Genomic DNA, 18,949 nt, shown 5'->3' with positions numbered 1-18,949 from the left:
GTCCCAGACCCGATTCGATCTCCCCACACATCCCCTCCCAGACGGGTTCAGCAGTTTACAAACACCTTATTCCAGCTGATTTGGAGAATCTCATGTGTTGGTGTTTGAGTTGTAGCGCGGAGTTTCTCCGCCAGTGTTACAGTCTCACAGACACTCTCGCCCTGAATCTGTAAAAAGAAAATAACCGTGAACTGGGCCTGGAGCCGAACACATCCCCAGTTACAGTGAGGCCCGGACACCCCATTCTCAGTGTTTTATATCAGACAGTCTCCCACCTTCATGTTCAGCACTAGAGAGAGACAAACACACACTGTCAGTCTCACACTTCCAATCGGTGTGTCTATATCACGCTTGCCAGCATTATCTAACCTACATACACAGCACCAGAGACAGACAGACAGACAGACACGATGAGAGAGGGAGATAGAGAAAGCGGAGAGACAGAGACAGACAGACATACACAGTATCAGTTCCAGACTGACCTGTAAAGTTGCGTTTTATCCAGAAAGATCCCATTGTTGAGAAAGAAGGTGCAGTCTCATCTCTCACTGTTATTGTACCAGAGACAGACACGTTATTAATCCCACACTGAGGGAAAGTGCAGAGAGTGAAAGAACAATGGGCTACATTTAACCCTCTTTTGCCTCTTCTACCATCTGCAGTTATGCAGCTCAGGGCCGTTCGGCATTATTCTCAGTAGAGCGAGAGTTTCACTCCGGTTAAATTAATCTATGACTTTTGCTTTCAGATATTAATCCGACACGGTCCCAACAAACACACCGACTCACTCTTTCCTCACATGTTTCTCCAGGATTGGTTTGAGAAATGCTCACATCAGTTTTATCAGTAAAGAGTACGAGAATGAACAAAATCCTTAGACCCATTTCAGAGCCGCCCACTTTATCTCTGAAAGACTCTTTACCATCAGAAGATTCTGAGAGAAACAGCAGGGATGGAAACATCGAGTTTAATAGTTAGAGATTGTAAAGTCAGTCTGGATTCCAGCGTTAGGCACTGGTGGAATCCCATCTGTTTTCCATTCTGGTGCCTGTTCCTGCACTGCCTGTGGACCCCATTCCCTCTGACCTTTCCCCCAGACCCACTTCCTTTGCTCAGACTCGGAAAAATTCCAATTGGGGAAAGTTTCCATCGATTTTTGTATTGGGAATTAAACCAGATATCTGCGCATGCGTGACTCAGCCCCGCCCCCAGTGCTGGTTGTTGGTGAGCAGAAGAGCGCATGCGCGCTCCCCTCCCCCAGCTCGGCCTGTGGGCGCCATTCCCTCAGTGAGCGGAAGAAGATGGTTTAAAACAGCCGGGAATGGAGAGATCACGGCCCCCGGGGGAAGGGAGCAAAGAGCAGCCTCGTTACAGCAGCTCATCGCTTCGGGACCGTGTCCGCAGATGGGCTCAGAGATCGGCATTGAGTCCGGGGGAAGGTCAGGGGGAGTCCGGGGGCTGTTTGTAAGAGGCGGAGTGGATCAGGAACTGGTCCCGGAACATGGAGTGAGCGAGGGAAGGGAGAGGTCATTCTCGGGCTGTGTGTGAACAGGGTGTGTCCAGGGGAAGGGAGAGAGAATGGGAAGAACCTGCTGTTTAAAATCATTGCTGCTTTCTCTCCCCAAACCAGGAGTGAATGTTCCTGGTTTAGTTCCAGTCTCACGCTGTTTATTGTTATTGGACAGTGAAGAGTGGAAACAGAGCCGGACAGTAAGGATGTGGGGAGTTATACAAAGAGCGTCAATTGCAGGCACCAGGTGAGAAGTGTGAAGGACACATTTTAAACAGCGGCTGTTTGGTTTCATTTGAACGGTTAGTCCCATGGGAGAGGGGATTAGAATCCTGACCTGTACAAACGTCCCTGCCCCATCGGGACGTCCCATTCATTTGTTAGTGGAGGGGTTGGGTTGTGTCTGGATGTCAATACATTGTTGTAAAACAGCCCAACACACCTGGTGTGCAGAAGCTGGGTGCTGCAGCACTACAGTGGAGTCAGGCACTGACACTGTTTGAATCGCTGATTTACATTTATGGATATTCAAAATAATTATTAACAGATATTAAACTGATCACTGCTGTTTTTTCTTCGTCACCTGTTCTTGAGTTACCAGACATACGTTTCTTTCCACAGGCGAACCCTTGAAGGATCCACAATAAATGTGATGTTTCCTCCACCCGAGGCACAAGGAACAGTGCAGTCAGCTCCTTCTCACACACAGTAAGTACATTATCACACACAGAGCACGGAGACACAGACAGGTCATCAGTTCCACAGTCTCAGACAGCAGAAGTACTCAGTCCCACAATGATCCCAAGTTCCAGAGACTCATTTTCAATCCACAGTCAAACAGAACAGGTGAGGCAGACACTGTTCCATTTCCCCCTAACTCAGTCCCGCTGACAGGGAGTCCAAAATCACACTCTCAGATTGTCTATCTCACAAAGGGGCAACATTAGCCATGAATTAAATACCATATAGAAATCACACATGGTACCCGATTGAAAGGTACAGAATGAATCCCAATAACGTTCCTCGAGATTCCTATTGAATTCGAGCCCAGAACTCTCACACACATGTGAGTTTAATACATGCAGTATCCATTCAAATAGTGCACCATTCGAATACAAATTGCTAGTGCAAAACTCACGTACAGTATCAGATTGAGAAATGCTGTGACAGTGTAACCTGAGAAACAAATTAGATATCAGTTTATAATACACTGGTAGTATGAGATTAAAAGATACAGTATCAATTCTGTTCATCCAGACTGAGATACACATTACACACGAGTCCAAAAATCTTATGAAACGAAGTTTAAAGTTACAGTATCAATTCCTTCAGTGCAGACTGATCTACACATTACATACCAATTCACAATATCATTTTGAAAGATTCATTATCATTCACAATAGTAATCACAGAAATACACATTTAATACTAGTCCAAAAAGCACACAAATTATCTGATTGAAACCTCCAGCATCAAATCCTAAAGTGTATCCATTTTGACCAATTAAATAATGTGAAAAACTATTTAAACATTAAGACATTAAAGCTACAGTATTGAACGCCATAATGTAATCTGAGAGAATAATTCCATACAGATACAGAATGAATCTCACACTCAGATACAGTACAGAGACACACAGACACAGAATGAATCCCACACTCACATACAGTACGAGAGGTTGCCAGACATAAATTCAATCCCACACTGAAGTACGGTACAAGAGATGACAGATACAGAATGAATCCCACACTGGCCATACAGTACCAAGGACTGACAGATATCAAGTTCATCCCACACTCTCATAAAGCACTAGAGACTTACAGGTAAAGTATGAATCCCACACTCACACATAGTACCAGAGACTGACAGATACAGATTGAATCTCACACTCACACACAGCACCAGAGACTGACAGATACAGAATGAATCCCACACTCACACACAGTACCAGAGAACTGCAGATAGAGAATGAATCCCACACTCACACACAGTACCAGAGACTGACAGATACAGAATGAATCCCACACTCACACACAGTACCAGAGACTGACAGATACACAGTGAATCCCACACTCACACACAGTACCTGAGAACTGCAGATACAGAATGAATCCCACACTCACACACAGCACCAGAGACTGACAGATACAGAATGAATCCCACACTCACACACAGTACCAGAGACTGACAGATACAGAATGAATCCCACACTCACACACAGTACCTGAGAATTGCAGATATAGAATGAATCCCACATTCACACACAGTACCAGAGACTGACAGATACAGAATGAATCTCACACTCACACACAGCACCAGAGAATGACAGATACAGAATGAATCCCACACTCACACACAGTACCAGAGATTGACAGATACAGAATGAATCCCAAACTCACATGCAGTACCAGAGACTGAGAGATGCAAAGTGAATCTCACAGTCACCGATATTCGTGCAGGCTGAGTTACAAATTACTTACCAGAGCAAAAATCTCACAGTCACAGATTGAAAGATAACGTATCAATTCCATCAATGCAGGCTTAGTTGCACGTTACGTACCAGTCCAAAAATCTCACAGTGTCAGATTGAAAGATACAGTGTCAATTCCATTGGTGCAGACTGAGCTACACATTAGAAACCACTACAACAAAACTTTTACAGATTCAGACTGAAATATACACTATTCTATTCATGCAGACTGAGCTCCACATTAAATACAAGTTCAAAAATGTCACCATATCAGTTTGGAAGATGCACAAATTCACAATTGTTTTCCCATCGATACAGGTTTAATAGTAGTCCAAAAATAGATGCCCACATTATCTGATTATATCCGACAGCATTACATTTTAAAATATATCATTATCTACTAATTAAAGACTGGGAAATAATATTCATACATAAAGGTATTAAAGATACAGATTTGAACACCATACTGTAAACGGAAATACAAATTAGATACAGATAAAGAATGAATCTCACACTTCGACAGAGTGCCAGAGACTGATATATAGAATGAATCCCAAACTCATACAATCTACCAGAGACTGACAGATTCAAAATGAATCCCACACTCACACATTATCGCACAGACTGACAGATACAGAATTTCTCTCACTGATCCACAGCATCAGAAATTGTTAGATACAGAATGAATGTCTCACCCACACGCAATACTAGAGACTGACAGATACAGAATGAATCCCACACCCACACACAATACCAGAGACTGACAGATACAGAAGGAATCCCTCATCCACACACAATACCAGAGACTGACAGATACAGAATGATTCCCACACTCACATAGAGTACCAGGAACAGAATGAATTTCACTCACATACAGTAGCAGAAACTGACAGATACAGAATGAATGTCACAGTCACATTACTGCAGACTGAGTTACACTTTACAGACCAGTCCAAAGATTTCCTGGTGCCAGATTGAAAGATACAGTATAAATTCCATTAGTGCAGACTGAGCTACATATTAGATATATTGGTAAATACTCAGAGTGTTATACTGAAATAAATAGTATCAATACCATTCGTTCAGACTGAGCTAGACATTATACACCAGTCCAAAAACCTCATAAATGAGCAGACAGGAAGATACAGTTTCTATTCTATTAGTACCACCTGAGCTGTACAATACATACAAGACTGAAAATCCCATACAACATTAGACTGAAAGATACAGTATCGATTTCATTAGTGCAGACTGAGCCACACATTATATATCAGTCCAAGAATCTCATATCCTATCAGACTCAAAGATAAAACATCAATTCCATGAGCACAGACTGAGCTACATGTTACTCACCAGTCCTAAAATCTCAGAGAATCAGATTGAAAGATTCAGTATCACTTCCATTATTGAAGACTGAGCTACACATCACATTCTAGTCCAAAAATCTCATACAGTATCAGACTGATAGATAGAGTATCAATTCCTTTAGTTCAGGATGAGCTACATATTGCTTACCAGTCCAAAAATCTCACACAGTGTTCGACTCCGATACAGAATTAGTCCCATTATTGCAGACTGAACTACACATTACATACCAGTCCAGTAATTTCACCATGAACAGATTGAAAGGTACATTGTCATTCACAATAGAGTTTAGAGATTAATATGTAATACTACTCCAAAACTCACACACATTCTTTGATTAAAGAAAATCAAAAAGAAATCCATATTTACAAATTAAATAATCAATGGAGAACTATATATAATTTAAAGTATTAAAGATACAGTTTCAAATAAGATACTGTAAACTGAAATAAGAATACAGAATGAATTCAGACTTGCACATTGTCTCAGAGACTGAATTACAGAATGAATCCCACACTGAGATAAAGTTGCAGAGAATGGCAGATACAGAATGAATCCCACATTCACATACAGCACCAGAGACTGACAGATACAGAATTAATCCATCACTTATATATAGTACCCCTGAGACTCACAGATGCAGAATATACACCAAGCTCACAGTCAGTACCAGAGACTGACAGATATAGAATGAATCCTACACTCACATACAGTACCATGAACAGAATGAATCTCACTCACGCACAGTATCAGGGACTGACAGATATAGAATGAATCCCACACTCACACACCATACCAGGAACAGAATGAATCTCACTCATGCACAGTACCAGGGGCTGACAGATAAAGAATGAATCTCACACTCACAAACAGTACCAGAGACTGACAGATACAGGATGAAACTCACACTCACATACAGTACCAGAGACTGACAGATACAGAATGAATCTCACAATCACATTACTGCAGACTGAGTTGCGCATTACATACCAGTCCAAAAATCTCATAGTGTCAGATTGAAAGATACAGTGTCAATTCCATTGGTGCAGACTGAGCTACATATTCGATATATTGGTAATACTCATGTTATACTGAAATAAACATTATCAATACCATTGGTACAGACTGAGCTACACATTACATTCGAGTCCACAAACCCCATAAATGATCAGACTGAAAGGTATAGTTTAAATTCTGTTCACACCACCTGAGCTAAAATTATATAACAGCCCAACAATCTCATACAATATTAGACTGAAAGATACAGTATAGATTCCGTGAGTGCAGACAGGGCCACAGATTATATAGCAGTCCAACAATGTCACAACAGATCAGACTCAAAGATACAATTTCAATTCCATTAGCCTAGACTGAGCTATATGTTACTCACCAGTCCAAAAGTCTCTCACAGTGTTAGACTCCGACACAGAATTAATCCCATTATTGCAGTCTTAGCTGCACATTACATACTAGTCCAATAATTTCAACGTGAACAGATTGAAAGGTACATTATCATTCACAATAGAGTTCAGAGATTAAGATGTAATACCACTCCAAAACTCACACACATTGTTTAATTAAAGAAAATCGAAAAGTGTATCCATATTATCAAATCAAATACTCGACAAAGAACGGTATATAATTTGGAGTGTTAAAGATACAGTTTCAAGTACGATACTCTGAACTGAAATAAGAATATGGAATGAATTCAGACTTGCACATTATCTCAGAGACTGAATTACATAATGAATACCACACTGAGATAAAGCAGCAGAGAATGGCAGGTACAGAATGAATCCCACTCACACAGACAGTACAAGAGACTGACAGGTACATAGTTAATTCCACACTCACACAAAGCACCAGAGACTGGCAGTGATGGATTTAACCTCACATTGACATAAAGCACCAGAGACTGTCAGATACAGAATAAACTCCACTCTCATATACAGTACCAGAGATAGACAGATACAGAATAAACCCCACTCTCATATACAGTACCAGAGATAGACAGATACAGAATAAACCCCACTCTCATATACAGTAGCAGAGATAGACAGACAGGTACAGAATAAACACCACTCTCAAAAACGGTACCAGAGACAGACAGATACAGAATAAACCTCACTCTCAGATACAGTACCAGAGACAGACAGATACAGAATAAACCTCACTCTCATATACAGTACCAGAGACAGACAGATACAGAATAAACCTCACTCTCATATACAGTACCAGAGACTGACAGATACAGAATAAACCCCACTCTCATACACAGTACCAGAGACTGACAGATACAGAATAAACCCCACTCTCATACACCGTACCAGAGACTGACCTCGACTGGACGTAAGCGAGAACTGTAAAAAAGCGGAACAAATTCACATTATCTGTCGTGGTTACAGAAACAGGACAATGTGCAATGTGAGGAAAGTTTCTGTCTGTAACTTTTACTCTCGTATTTTTGCACATTTTGACGGTGAAACATGAAGACAATTGATTCATAATAAAGTTTTTCTTTCACTCATTCGATAGTTGTGAATTTGCCCCATTATATTTCACTGTACATTGCGCAGTGTTTCTCTCTGATTTCTCAGGACACGATTTAAATTGCTCCTCTACCCCATTTAGACTCTTATTTTCCAAACAGTATGTGGCCTCCTTATTCCCCCTAGCGAAATGCCCCACCTCACACCTTTCTATATTGAAATTCAATGGCCATTTGCACGGCTGTTCTGCAAGTTTATTTTGTCGCAGCCTTCCTCAGTATTGACAATACCCCCTAAATCAATTACAAGAATTTAACACAGCATTACAAGTAGTGTTTGGTCAAACAAAATGTACTTGGAGCTCGTCTCCATTCCCAGTTTTTCTAAATCCCACTCGTGCAATATAATGTGAAGAATGAGTTTATCTTCTGTCCCTCTCTCATCTGTAAACTTCAATGACCCGGGGTTTGGGGACATCTACTGGCCGGAAGCAGAACTGCAACAGTTCGGAACAAATTGCTGAAACCGGACAAGGTGCAGTGTGAGCGTGTTTGTGATTGGTGGCAGGTATTAAATCTGATTTTTTTAATACCTGTCCATTAAACTTTACTGTTTGTTACTGAACAGTAAACAGAGCCGGACAGAAAGGATGTGGGGAGTTATACAAAGAGCATCTATTGCAGGCATCAGGTGAGAAGTTTGAAGGACTCATTTTAAACAGCGGCTGTTTTGTTTCGGTTGAACTGTTCATTCCAAGGGAGAGGGAATTCGAAATCTGATGTGTGCAACGGTCCCGTCCCCATCGGTAGTCCCATTCATTGATCAGTGCAGCGGTTGGGTTGTGTCTGGATGTCACTAAATTGTTGTAAAACAGCCCAACACACCTGGTGTGCAGAAGCTGAGTGCTGCAGGACTGCAGTGGAGTCAGACACTGACACTTTGTATCGCTGGTTTTCATTTGTGGTTATTACAATGATTATTAACAGAGATTCAATTGATCAGTTTTGTATTTTCTACTTCACCTGTTCTTGAATTACAAGACATACTTTTTCTTCCTACAGTTAAATCCTTGAAGGACCCAGAATCAGTGTGATGTTTTCTCCACCCGGGGCACAAAGAGCAGTCAGTGCAGCCAGCTCCTTCTCACACACAGTAGGTACCTTATCACTCACAGAGCACAGAGACACAGACAAGTCATCAGTCCCACAATCTCAGACAGCAGAAATAGTCAGTCGCGCACTGATCCCAATCCAACAGTCAAAGAGAGCAGGAGAGAAAGACATAATTTCCATTTCACAATGACTCAGTATCGCTGACCGGCAGATAAATATTTCCCAGTCCAAAATCACACCCACTATCAGATTGAAAGGCACGGTGTTAATCTCACATTCGTTCAGCCTTAGCTACAAATTAAATACCAGGTAGAACTGACACATGGTACTGATCGATAGATACAGAATGAATCACAATAGTGTACTCCAAGATTCAAATTAAATACCAGCCCACAACTCACACACATTATGAGTTTAAAGATGCCATATTCATGACAATAGTGTACATTGAGATATAAATTAGATACCAGTTCAGATGTTACCCATATTTGACTCACATATGTCCAAAAACCTCATAGTGTCAGAATGAAATGTACAGTTTCAATTCCTTTACTGCAGGCTGAGGTACACATTAGATACCAGTCGAAAATTCTCATACAGTATCAGATTGAAAGACACTGTATCAATCCCATTATTGCAGACTGAGCTATACATCACATACCAGTCCAAAAATCTCAGTGTCAGGTTGAAAGATACACTATCAATCCCATTAGTGCAGATTGAGCTGCACATTATATACCAGTCCAAAATTCGCATAAAGTATCGTACTGGAAGATACAATATCAATTCCTTTACTGCAGACAGAGGTTCACATTAGATACCTGTCCAAAAATCACATACAGTATCATACTGAAATATATAGTATCGATTTGATTAGTACAGACTGCCCGACACGTTACATACCAGCACAAAAATCTCACACAGTGTCAGACTGGAAGATACAGTATCAATTCCATTAGTGCAGACTGAACTATACCTTACAAACCAGTCTAAATATATTGCGCAGAGTCAGACTGAAAGGTACAGTATGAATTCCATTAGTGCAGACTGAGCTACACATTATATACCGTCCAAAATTCACATACATCATCATACTGAAACAGACAGTGTGAATCCTATTCGTGTAGACTCAGCTACACATCAGAAACCAGTCCAAAAATCTCTCGCAGTGTCTGACTGAAAGTTAGAGTGTCAATTCCATTAGTACAGTCTGAACCACACATTTCATACCAGTCGAAAAATCTCATAGTGTCAGACTGAAAGATACAATATCAATTCCATTAGCCCAGACTGAGCTACACAATAAATACCAGTCCAATAATTTCACAGTAAAAGATTGAAATGTACATTATCTTCACAGTGATTAAAATGTAATCCGACAACAAAACTCACACACGTTGTTTGATTAAAATAAAATCCGAAACTGTATCCATATTTACAAATTAATGCTAGATGAAAGATTTGCATACATTAATGACTTAAAGATACAGTTTGAAACACCATACTGTAACCTGAAATAAGAATACAGAACGAATCCAGACTTGCACTTTGCCCAGAGACTGAGTTACAGAATGAATCCAAACTGAGATAAAATACCAGAGACTGACAGTCAAAGAATGAATCCCACACTCACAGATAGCACCAGAGATTGACAGATACAGAACGAATCCCACACTCACAAACATTCCCAGAGATTGACAGTCACAGAATGAATCCCACACTCACATACAGTACCAGAGACTGAGAGATACAGAATGAATCCCACACTCACAGACTGTGCTGGAGACTGACGGATACAGAATGAATATCACACTCACATACAGTACCAGAGATTGACAGATACAGAATGAATCCCACACTCACAGACTGTACTGGAGACTGACGGATACAGAATGAATATCACACTCACATACAGTAACAGAGACTGACAGACAGAGAATTAATCCCACACTCACATGCAGTCTGACATCTACTGGCCATAAGTGAGAACTGTAACAGAGTGGAACAAATTCACATGATCTGTCGTTGTTCCAGATTCAGGACAATGTGTAATGTGAGGAAATAGTTTCTCTCTGTAACTTCTACTCTCGTACTTTTTCATATTTTGTCCGTAAAAAATTAGACAATTGATTCATAATAAAGTTTTTGTTTTGCTCATTCGAAAGTTGCCCCATTATGTTTCACTCCACATTGCACAAGATTTCTGTCTGATTTCTCAGGACTCGATTTATATTAATTCAAAAAACCGAACTGAAACACAAATAAAAACTGAGGGCCAATCTGCAAGTTTCAACGGCGACCGTCAAAAGTGAAAGGGATAAAATATAGAAAAAATTAAAACCGAAAATGCTGGAAAGACTCAGCAGGTCCGGCAGCATCTGTGGAGAAGGGAAGCTCGGGTTAACGGTTCAGGACTATGACCCTTCTATAGATCAGAAAGGTTAATCCGACATAATTGAAATAAGGAACGGGAATCAGCAGAGGGAAAGACTTCAGAAAATCAATTAATTTCACTGAATCCGGGCAATTGTGTTCCGTATCCACTGTGCAGATCAGGGCAAATAATAATACAAAGGATCAGAGTTAAATTCAACGTTATGGGAGAAATAAATGAATTTTAAAAGTATTTTTATGTAAATTTGACCCGTTTGTGTTTTGGAAACACTATCGCTCTGAACATCATCAAATTCGGTTCCAGTCTTGGTGTTTCTGAATTCAGCGAACTGGGATTCAAACCTGTTGGAATTAACTGTTTGGAAGGCAGCTCTACTCATCATTATAGCACCTTAGTTCACTCGGAGGGAGAAATACAGTGTTTCTGTGGAGTTTCGGACTGAATTGCTCCATTTGGTTTCTGGCACTTTAATCATAGACAATAAATAGTTCCCAAACATCAGCCCCTGAACAGACACAACAAGCTGATGGAGTTTCTCATTCTTTGATATTAAATAAGGTGATGGCAAAAGCGAATGGAAAGAGGTTAGGAAGAAGTCACAAAAACAATTAGGGAAGCAAACAGGAACTACGAAATCAAATTATCAAGGAATACAAAAAGAAATAGTAAATTATTCCACAGGCACAAAAATAACAAAAGGAAAATCAGAATATCTGAGGGCCACGAAGGAATGCACAAGATAAACTAACAGATAACGTCAGCGAAATGCCAGAAATATTGAATTATTACTTTCCTTCAGTATTTATCCGGGAGATTAACAGGGTGAACATGATATTAGTCATGATGTGGAGATGCCGGTGATGGACTGGGGTTGACAATTGTAAACAATTTTACAACACCAAGTTATAGTCCAGCAATTTTATTTTAAATTCACAAGCTTTCGGAGATTTTCTCCTTCCTCAGGCAAATGTTTCAAGATCTCCTTGAAGCCTACGCATTTATACATATTGAACAATACATGGTGTTTACAGACTGCCCCTGCAACTGCCCGTTGCCAAGGCAATCACCGTGTTCAGACAGAGAGGTGTTACCTGCAGAACCTCCGAATACACATTCAACAAAAAAACAAACAGGGAAAAAAAACAGAGAAAAAAAAACACAGAGAGAGGCAGAAACATCCGGAAGGCAGAGAGAGCCAGCAAATGACCCATTATATTAAAAACAGATAACATTTGTTCGCTGGTGGGGTAACGTGTAGCGTGACATGAACCCAAGATCCCGGTTGAGGCCGTCCTCATGGGTGCGGAACTTGGCTATCAATTTCTGCTCGACGATTTTGCGTTGTCGTGTGTCTCGAAGGCCGCCTTGGAGTACGCTTACCCGAAGGTCGGTGGATGAATGTCCATGACTGCTGAAGTGTTCCCCGACTGGGAGGGAACCCTCCTGTTTGGCGATTGTTGCGCGGTGTCCGTTCATCCGTTGTCGCAGCGTCTGCATGGTCTCGCCAATGTACCATGCTCTGTGGCATCCTTTCCTGCAACGTATGAGGTAGACAACGTTGGCTGAGTCACAGGAGTATGAACCATGCACCTGGTGGGTGGTGTCATCTCGTGTGATGGTGGTATCTGTGTCGATGATCTGGCATGTCTTGCAGAGGTTACCGTGGCAGGGTTGTGTGGCGTCGTGGACGCTGTTCTCTTGAAAGCTGGGTAGTTTGCTGCGAACGATGGTCTGTTTGAGGTTGGGTGGCTGTTTAAAGGCGAGTAGTGGAGGTGTGGGGATGGCCATAGCGAGGTGTTTGTCCTCATTGATGACATGTTGAAGGCTGCGGAGAACATGGCGTAGTTTCTCCGCTCCGGGGAAGTACTGGACGACAAAGGGTACTCTGTTGGTTGCGTCCCGTGTTAGTCTCCTGAGGAGGTCTATGCGATTTTTTGCTGTGGCCCGTCGGAACTGTCGATCGATGAGTCGAGCGTCATATCCCGTTCTTACTAGGGCGTCATGGACATTCATCCACCGACCTTCGGGTAAGCGTACTCCAAGGCGGCCTTCGAGACACACGACAACGCAAAATCGTCGAGCAGAAATTGATAGCCAAGTTCCGCACCCATGAGGACGGCCTCAACCGGGATCTTGGGTTCATGTCACGCTACACGTTACCCCACCAGCGAACAAATGTTATCTGTTTTTAATATAATGGGTCATTTGCTGGCTCTCTCTGCCTTCCGGATGTTTCTGCCTCTCTCTGTGTTTTTTTTTTCTCTGTTTTTTTTCCCTGTTTGTTTTTTTGTTGAATGTGTATTCGGAGGTTCTGCAGGTAACACCTCTCTGTCTGAACACGGTGATTGCCTTGGCAACGGGCAGTTGCAGGGGCAGTCTGTAAACACCATGTATTGTTCAATATGTATAAATGCGTAGGCTTCAAGGAGATCTTGAAACATTTGCCTGAGGAAGGAGAAAATCTCCGAAAGCTTGTGAATTTAAAATAAAATTGCTGGACTATAACTTGGTGTTGTAAAATTGTTTACAAACATGATATTAGGGGAAGAGGTCAATAAAGATATCAAGACATTTAAGTTAGAAAGGGTGGTGAAACTCCTGGTCCAGATGGATTGTATCCGTGCATATTAAATGAAGCAAGGGAAGAGATAGCAGAGGCACTGTTACATATATAGAAAAAATCATCACAAAAAGGAATAGTGCCAGAGGACTGGATGACAGTTAATGTGATTCTTATATTTTAAAACAGGAGATAGAACAAGTCCAGGGAACTATAGACCAGTTAACTAAAGGCCGGTGGTCGGAATGATCATGGAATTCTTTACTCAATGCTGCAATAGAAAAACTGTAAACAATTTTACAACACCAAGTTATAGTCCAGCAATTTTATTTTAAATTCACAAGCTTTCGGAGGCTTCCTCCTTCGTCAGGTGAACGATGTGAAAATGACGAAGGAGGAAGCCTCCGAAAGCTTGTGAATTTAAAATAAAATTGCTGGACCATAACTTGGTGTTGTAAAATTGTTTACAATTGTCAACCCCAGTCCATCACCGGCATCTCCACATCATGACTGCAATAGAAAAACATCGAGAAACCGAAAATATAACAAAGAATAGTCAGCACGGATTTCAGAAAGGGAAGGTTTAACAGTTTGACAGAAGGTTTGAAAGTTTAAATTATAGTTCAACATAACTTATCTGCTTTTCAATTCTACTCCTCCAGAAACAAACCTCTGTGTTTGCTATTTATGGACTTATCAACCTGTGTTGTTACTTTTAAAGATTTGTCAATCTGTACCCCTAAATCCCTTTACACTTCGACTCCATTTAGACTCTTATTTTCCAAGCAGTATGTGGCCTCCTTATTCCCCCGAGCAAAATGCACCACCTCACACCTTTCTATATGGAAATTCCAAGGCCATTTGCACCGCCTTTCAGCAAGCTTATCAAAGTCAGTATAGATAATACCCCCTAAATTCATTACAAGCATTTAATACAGCATTACAACTAATGTTTTATCTATAAAATGTTCTCCATTCCCAGTTTTTGAAAATCCCACTCGTGCAATATAATGTGAAGAATGAGTTTATCTTCTGTCCCTCTCTCATCTGTAAACTTCAATGACCCGGGGTTTGGGGACATCTACTGGCCGGAAGCAGAACTGCAACAGTTCGGAACAAATTGCTGAAACCGGACAATGTGCAGAGTGAGCGTGTTTGTGATTGGTGGCAGGTATTAAATCTGATTGGTTTCTTCAGTTATCCAATCAGATCGATAAAGGAAAAATATTGTGACATCAGTCCCAATCACAATCATTGCCTTCCCCCATCCCTCATTACCATAGGGCTGTGGGGCTGCCTATTTAATCCGAGCTCGGAGCGGATTTGGGTCATTTCTGGGTCTGAAATTCAGTTGAAAATGCCTGAGGACAAGAAAGCAGCTTCCAAGAAGGGCGCCAAGAAAACCTTGAGTAAAGCACCAGCCAAGGGCGGCAAGAAGCGGAGAAAGTCGAGGAAGGAGAGTTATTCCATCTACGTCTACAAAGTGATGAAGCAGGTTCACCCCGACACCGGCATCTCCTCCAAGGCCATGAGCATCATGAACTCCTTTGTGAACGATATTTTCGAGCGCATCGCGGGTGAGGCTTCCCGCCTGGCCCATTATAATATACGGGCGACCATCAGCTCCCGGGAGATCCAGACCGCCGTGCGCCTGCTGCTGCCCGGGGAACTGGCCAAGCACGCCGTGTCGGAAGGGACAAAGGCGGTGACCAAGTACACCAGCTCCAAGTAAAACTCCACAATGTACTGAAAAAAAATAAACACAAAGGCTCTTTTAAGAGCCACCCACAGTCTCTCTGAAGACGCTGTACCGACACCTCTGTATGGAATCATTTTACTGTCGATAGTTTGATACTAACTGTCTCTCTATAACTCTTGTGTTTTTGTAGTTTCTCTTGAAATCTGGAAGATTCTCATAATCACAGCCCGGTTTAATCTGTGTGTCGCTTTTTTATTTAGTCCCAATAACCAAAAACGTGTCCCTGATCCTCTCATTCCCGTTGATTTTCCACCCCTTCCCCCGCATCTGCCCCTTCAGAGCCGTTTTCAGGCGGTGGATTAGACTTCAGTCATTTCTTTCTCCTTTTCACCTTTGTTTGTTCATTATTCGGGAATATCACTTTCAGAACCGCAATCCTTTGTAAAGCAGCAACCCTGAAAGGGACTTCACACCGAGTACAGAATAGTCTAAAGGATCTGTCACTGTTCGACTTACACCAGGAGTCTCGGCTCCGGTTTCGATCGCGCTGCAGCTCCTGTGAACAGGGATCAATCCACAATCTGTGGTTTGTTACTTTTACAAAGATTGAGCTGGAATCTGTCCCGTTACAAAATGGCACTTTATTGGAGCCCGATTGAAAGCGAACGGTGAATGAAGCCGGATTTTAACCGGATTGTAAAAGATTCTGGAAGTTGTGATGGGAAATGTGGAACAACAAAGTAAAAGGAGAGAGATTTTTAAATCTTTGTCTTAAGGCGAGTTTTTTTTTCCTAAATCCGCTTCTTTGTTACAAATATATTGGCGGGCTTTTCAAATTTCAAAAAAACGGTTCAGTTCGGTATTTTCCGCCTTTTCTCATTGCCGGCTGTTGATTGGTGAATGAAACAGCTCTCTGAAAGGGCTATCCGTTGAACCAATGAAATTGAGGACAGATGCACCAATCACAAGTGCCCCCACTGTTCTCCTCCAGAAGGTATAAGAAGGGCGAGTGCGGGAGGATTTCTTCATTCTTTGTGAAAGTGTTTGTGAGATTGTGGAAATGTCTGGAAGAGGAAAAACCGGCGGTAAAGCTCGGGCCAAGGCCAAGTCTCGCTCATCCCGGGCCGGACTGCAGTTCCCTGTGGGCCGTGTTCACAGGCTCCTGCGAAAGGGGAACTACGCTGAACGTGTGGGTGCCGGAGCCCCGGTCTATCTGGCTGCTGTGCTCGAGTATCTGACGGCTGAAATCCTCGAGCTGGCCGGCAACGCGGCCCGGGATAACAAGAAGACCCGCATCATCCCCAGACACCTGCAGCTGGCCATCCGCAACGACGAGGAGCTCAACAAGCTGCTGGGACGGGTGACCATCGCCCAGGGCGGGGTGCTGCCTAATATCCAGGCCGTGCTGCTGCCGAAGAAAACCTGCACTGTGAGCTCCAAGAGCAAGTAAAGCGGCCAAGATTTAATCTGATTACCCAAAGGCTCTTTTCAGAGCCACCCACTGTATCTGTGAAAGGGCTGGTTACTCTCTGAAGAGACTGACCTATTGATCACAGTTAATCCCGATCTACGTTAATATATTACATCGCTACAGCGGCTAAAGGAATGGGAGCCAATGTAATTCACCGAGCACATGGGTGATAGGTGAACGGGACTTGGTGGGAGTTAGAATAGGGCAACGCAGTTTTGGACGAGTTCAAGTTTACAGAGGGCGGAAGATAGGAGGCTGATAAGAAGAGCATTGAAATCGCCAAGTCTGGAGTTAACAAGGGAATGGTTGAGGTTTTCAGCACCAGATCAGCTGAAGCAGGGGAGGAGACGAATCATGTTTCGGAGGTAGAATTCGGCGGTCTTGGTGATGGTGCTGATCAGACCATAAGAGATAGGAGCAGGAATAGGCCATTCGGCCCCTCGAGCCTGCTCCCCCATTTAATGAGATCATGGCTGATCTGATTTTTACCTCAACTCCACTTTCCCGCCCTTTCCCTATATGCCGATGTGTAGTTGGTTGCTCGTCTCAGGGTCAAATTGGGCGCCAAGGTAGCGAAATGTAAGATTCCGGCTCACACAGTGGCCAGGGACAAGTCTCTGTCCATCCCGATCCCTGATTCTATCCAGTCCCCAAAAAGAACCTGGGTCTGTCCATCCCGATCCCTGAATCGATCCAGTCCCCACACAGGACCTGGGTCTGTTCATCTCGGTCATTGAATCTATCCAGTCCCCACACAGGACCTGGGTCTGTCCATCCCGGTCCCTGAATCTACCCAGTTTGACACTGACTCCAGCTCTAATTCAATTCATAATACCCACACATGACCAATCTCCATCCATCCATGTCCCTGAATCTGTCCAGTCCCACGGAGGATCTGACACCATCCCGTCCCAGAATCTATCCAGCACCCAATGACCTCAGCTCTAATGAAACTCATTGTACCCACACAGGAAATGTCTCGGTCCATCCCGGTCCCTGAATCTATCCAGTCCCCAAACAGGACCTGGGTCTGTCCATCCCGATCCCTGAACCAATCCAGTCTCCCCACAGGACCTGGGTCTGTCCATCCCGGTCCCTGAATCTATCCAGTACCCACACAGGACCTGGGCCTGTCCATCCTGGTCCCTGAATCTATCCAGTCCCCACCCTGGACCAGTTTCCATCCATCCCAGTGCCTGAATCTATCCAGTCCCACACTGACCCAAGCACGGAAAGGTATCGGGTGCCTTCCACACCGATTTATGTTGATTGAACTATTGGGCGCCTACTGTCAGCTACAAATATGAAAACTAAAACTCTCCCTCTTCCAACGGTCCCGTAGCGGCACTGATTGATTCTGTTATGATAGTGATTGTATTGGAACTGTAGTGTGCCTCAATTATTGAATTTAAATTGTATTTTCCGCCTTTTTTTCCTAGAAATCCTTGAATATTAAGCCGCAGTCTGTAAGGATTGTGTCTGAATTTATATTTCGCATTTGATGCTGGTGAAAATTTTATAAAGGACGGTAACTAATTCCTGGAGGCGGAGCTTGACGTCACACGTCCGCTTGTCCGTCATTCTGAGCCAGTCTCCTCCCCCCCCGCACTTCATGCTCTGTCTGTCATTCAAACACTCCTCCCCGGCCTCTCCGATAATGTGCCTTTCTCAACCAGGTCGGGGCGGGCTTTATAAATAGAGAGGAAGGCGAGAGTTTTTCATTCAGCGGCGAATAGAGTGAAGAATCATCATGTCTGGCAGAGGTAAAGGAGGCAAAGGACTGGGCAAAGGCGGAGCCAAGCGGCACCGGAAAGTGCTTCGTGATAACATCCAGGGGATCACCAAACCAGCCATCCGCCGCCTGGCTCGCCGTGGCGG

General features: G+C 42.8%; 1 protein-coding gene, 1 long non-coding RNA gene and 1 pseudogene across 2 annotated transcripts; 2 read left to right on the top strand and 1 right to left on the bottom strand.

Moving 5' to 3' along the window:
- The window catches only part of LOC137318381 (zinc finger protein 850-like), a 263,722-nt pseudogene that overhangs the window by 227,661 nt on the left and 17,112 nt on the right, over window positions 1-18,949 (bottom strand).
- LOC137318427 (uncharacterized) lies at window positions 1,261-11,065 on the top strand. Its single transcript, XR_010961891.1, has 3 exons — window positions 1,261-1,757; window positions 2,132-2,218; window positions 8,896-11,065. It is a non-coding gene; the product is annotated as an uncharacterized lncRNA (long non-coding RNA).
- Window positions 16,617-17,017, top strand: LOC137318414 (histone H2A type 1-C; the record flags this gene model as incomplete). The annotated part of the gene is made up of 1 exon (XM_067981318.1): window positions 16,617-17,017. A coding segment is annotated over exon 1 (357 nt), but the record flags the coding sequence as incomplete, so codon positions are not given.

This window comes from Heptranchias perlo, unplaced genomic scaffold (assembly GCF_035084215.1).
Source record: "Heptranchias perlo isolate sHepPer1 unplaced genomic scaffold, sHepPer1.hap1 HAP1_SCAFFOLD_70, whole genome shotgun sequence".
In the NCBI taxonomy this organism is placed as follows: domain Eukaryota; kingdom Metazoa; phylum Chordata; class Chondrichthyes; order Hexanchiformes; family Hexanchidae; genus Heptranchias; species Heptranchias perlo.
The sequence above is the reverse complement of the archived record's forward strand: the minus strand, read 5'-3'. Positions and strand labels throughout refer to the sequence as shown.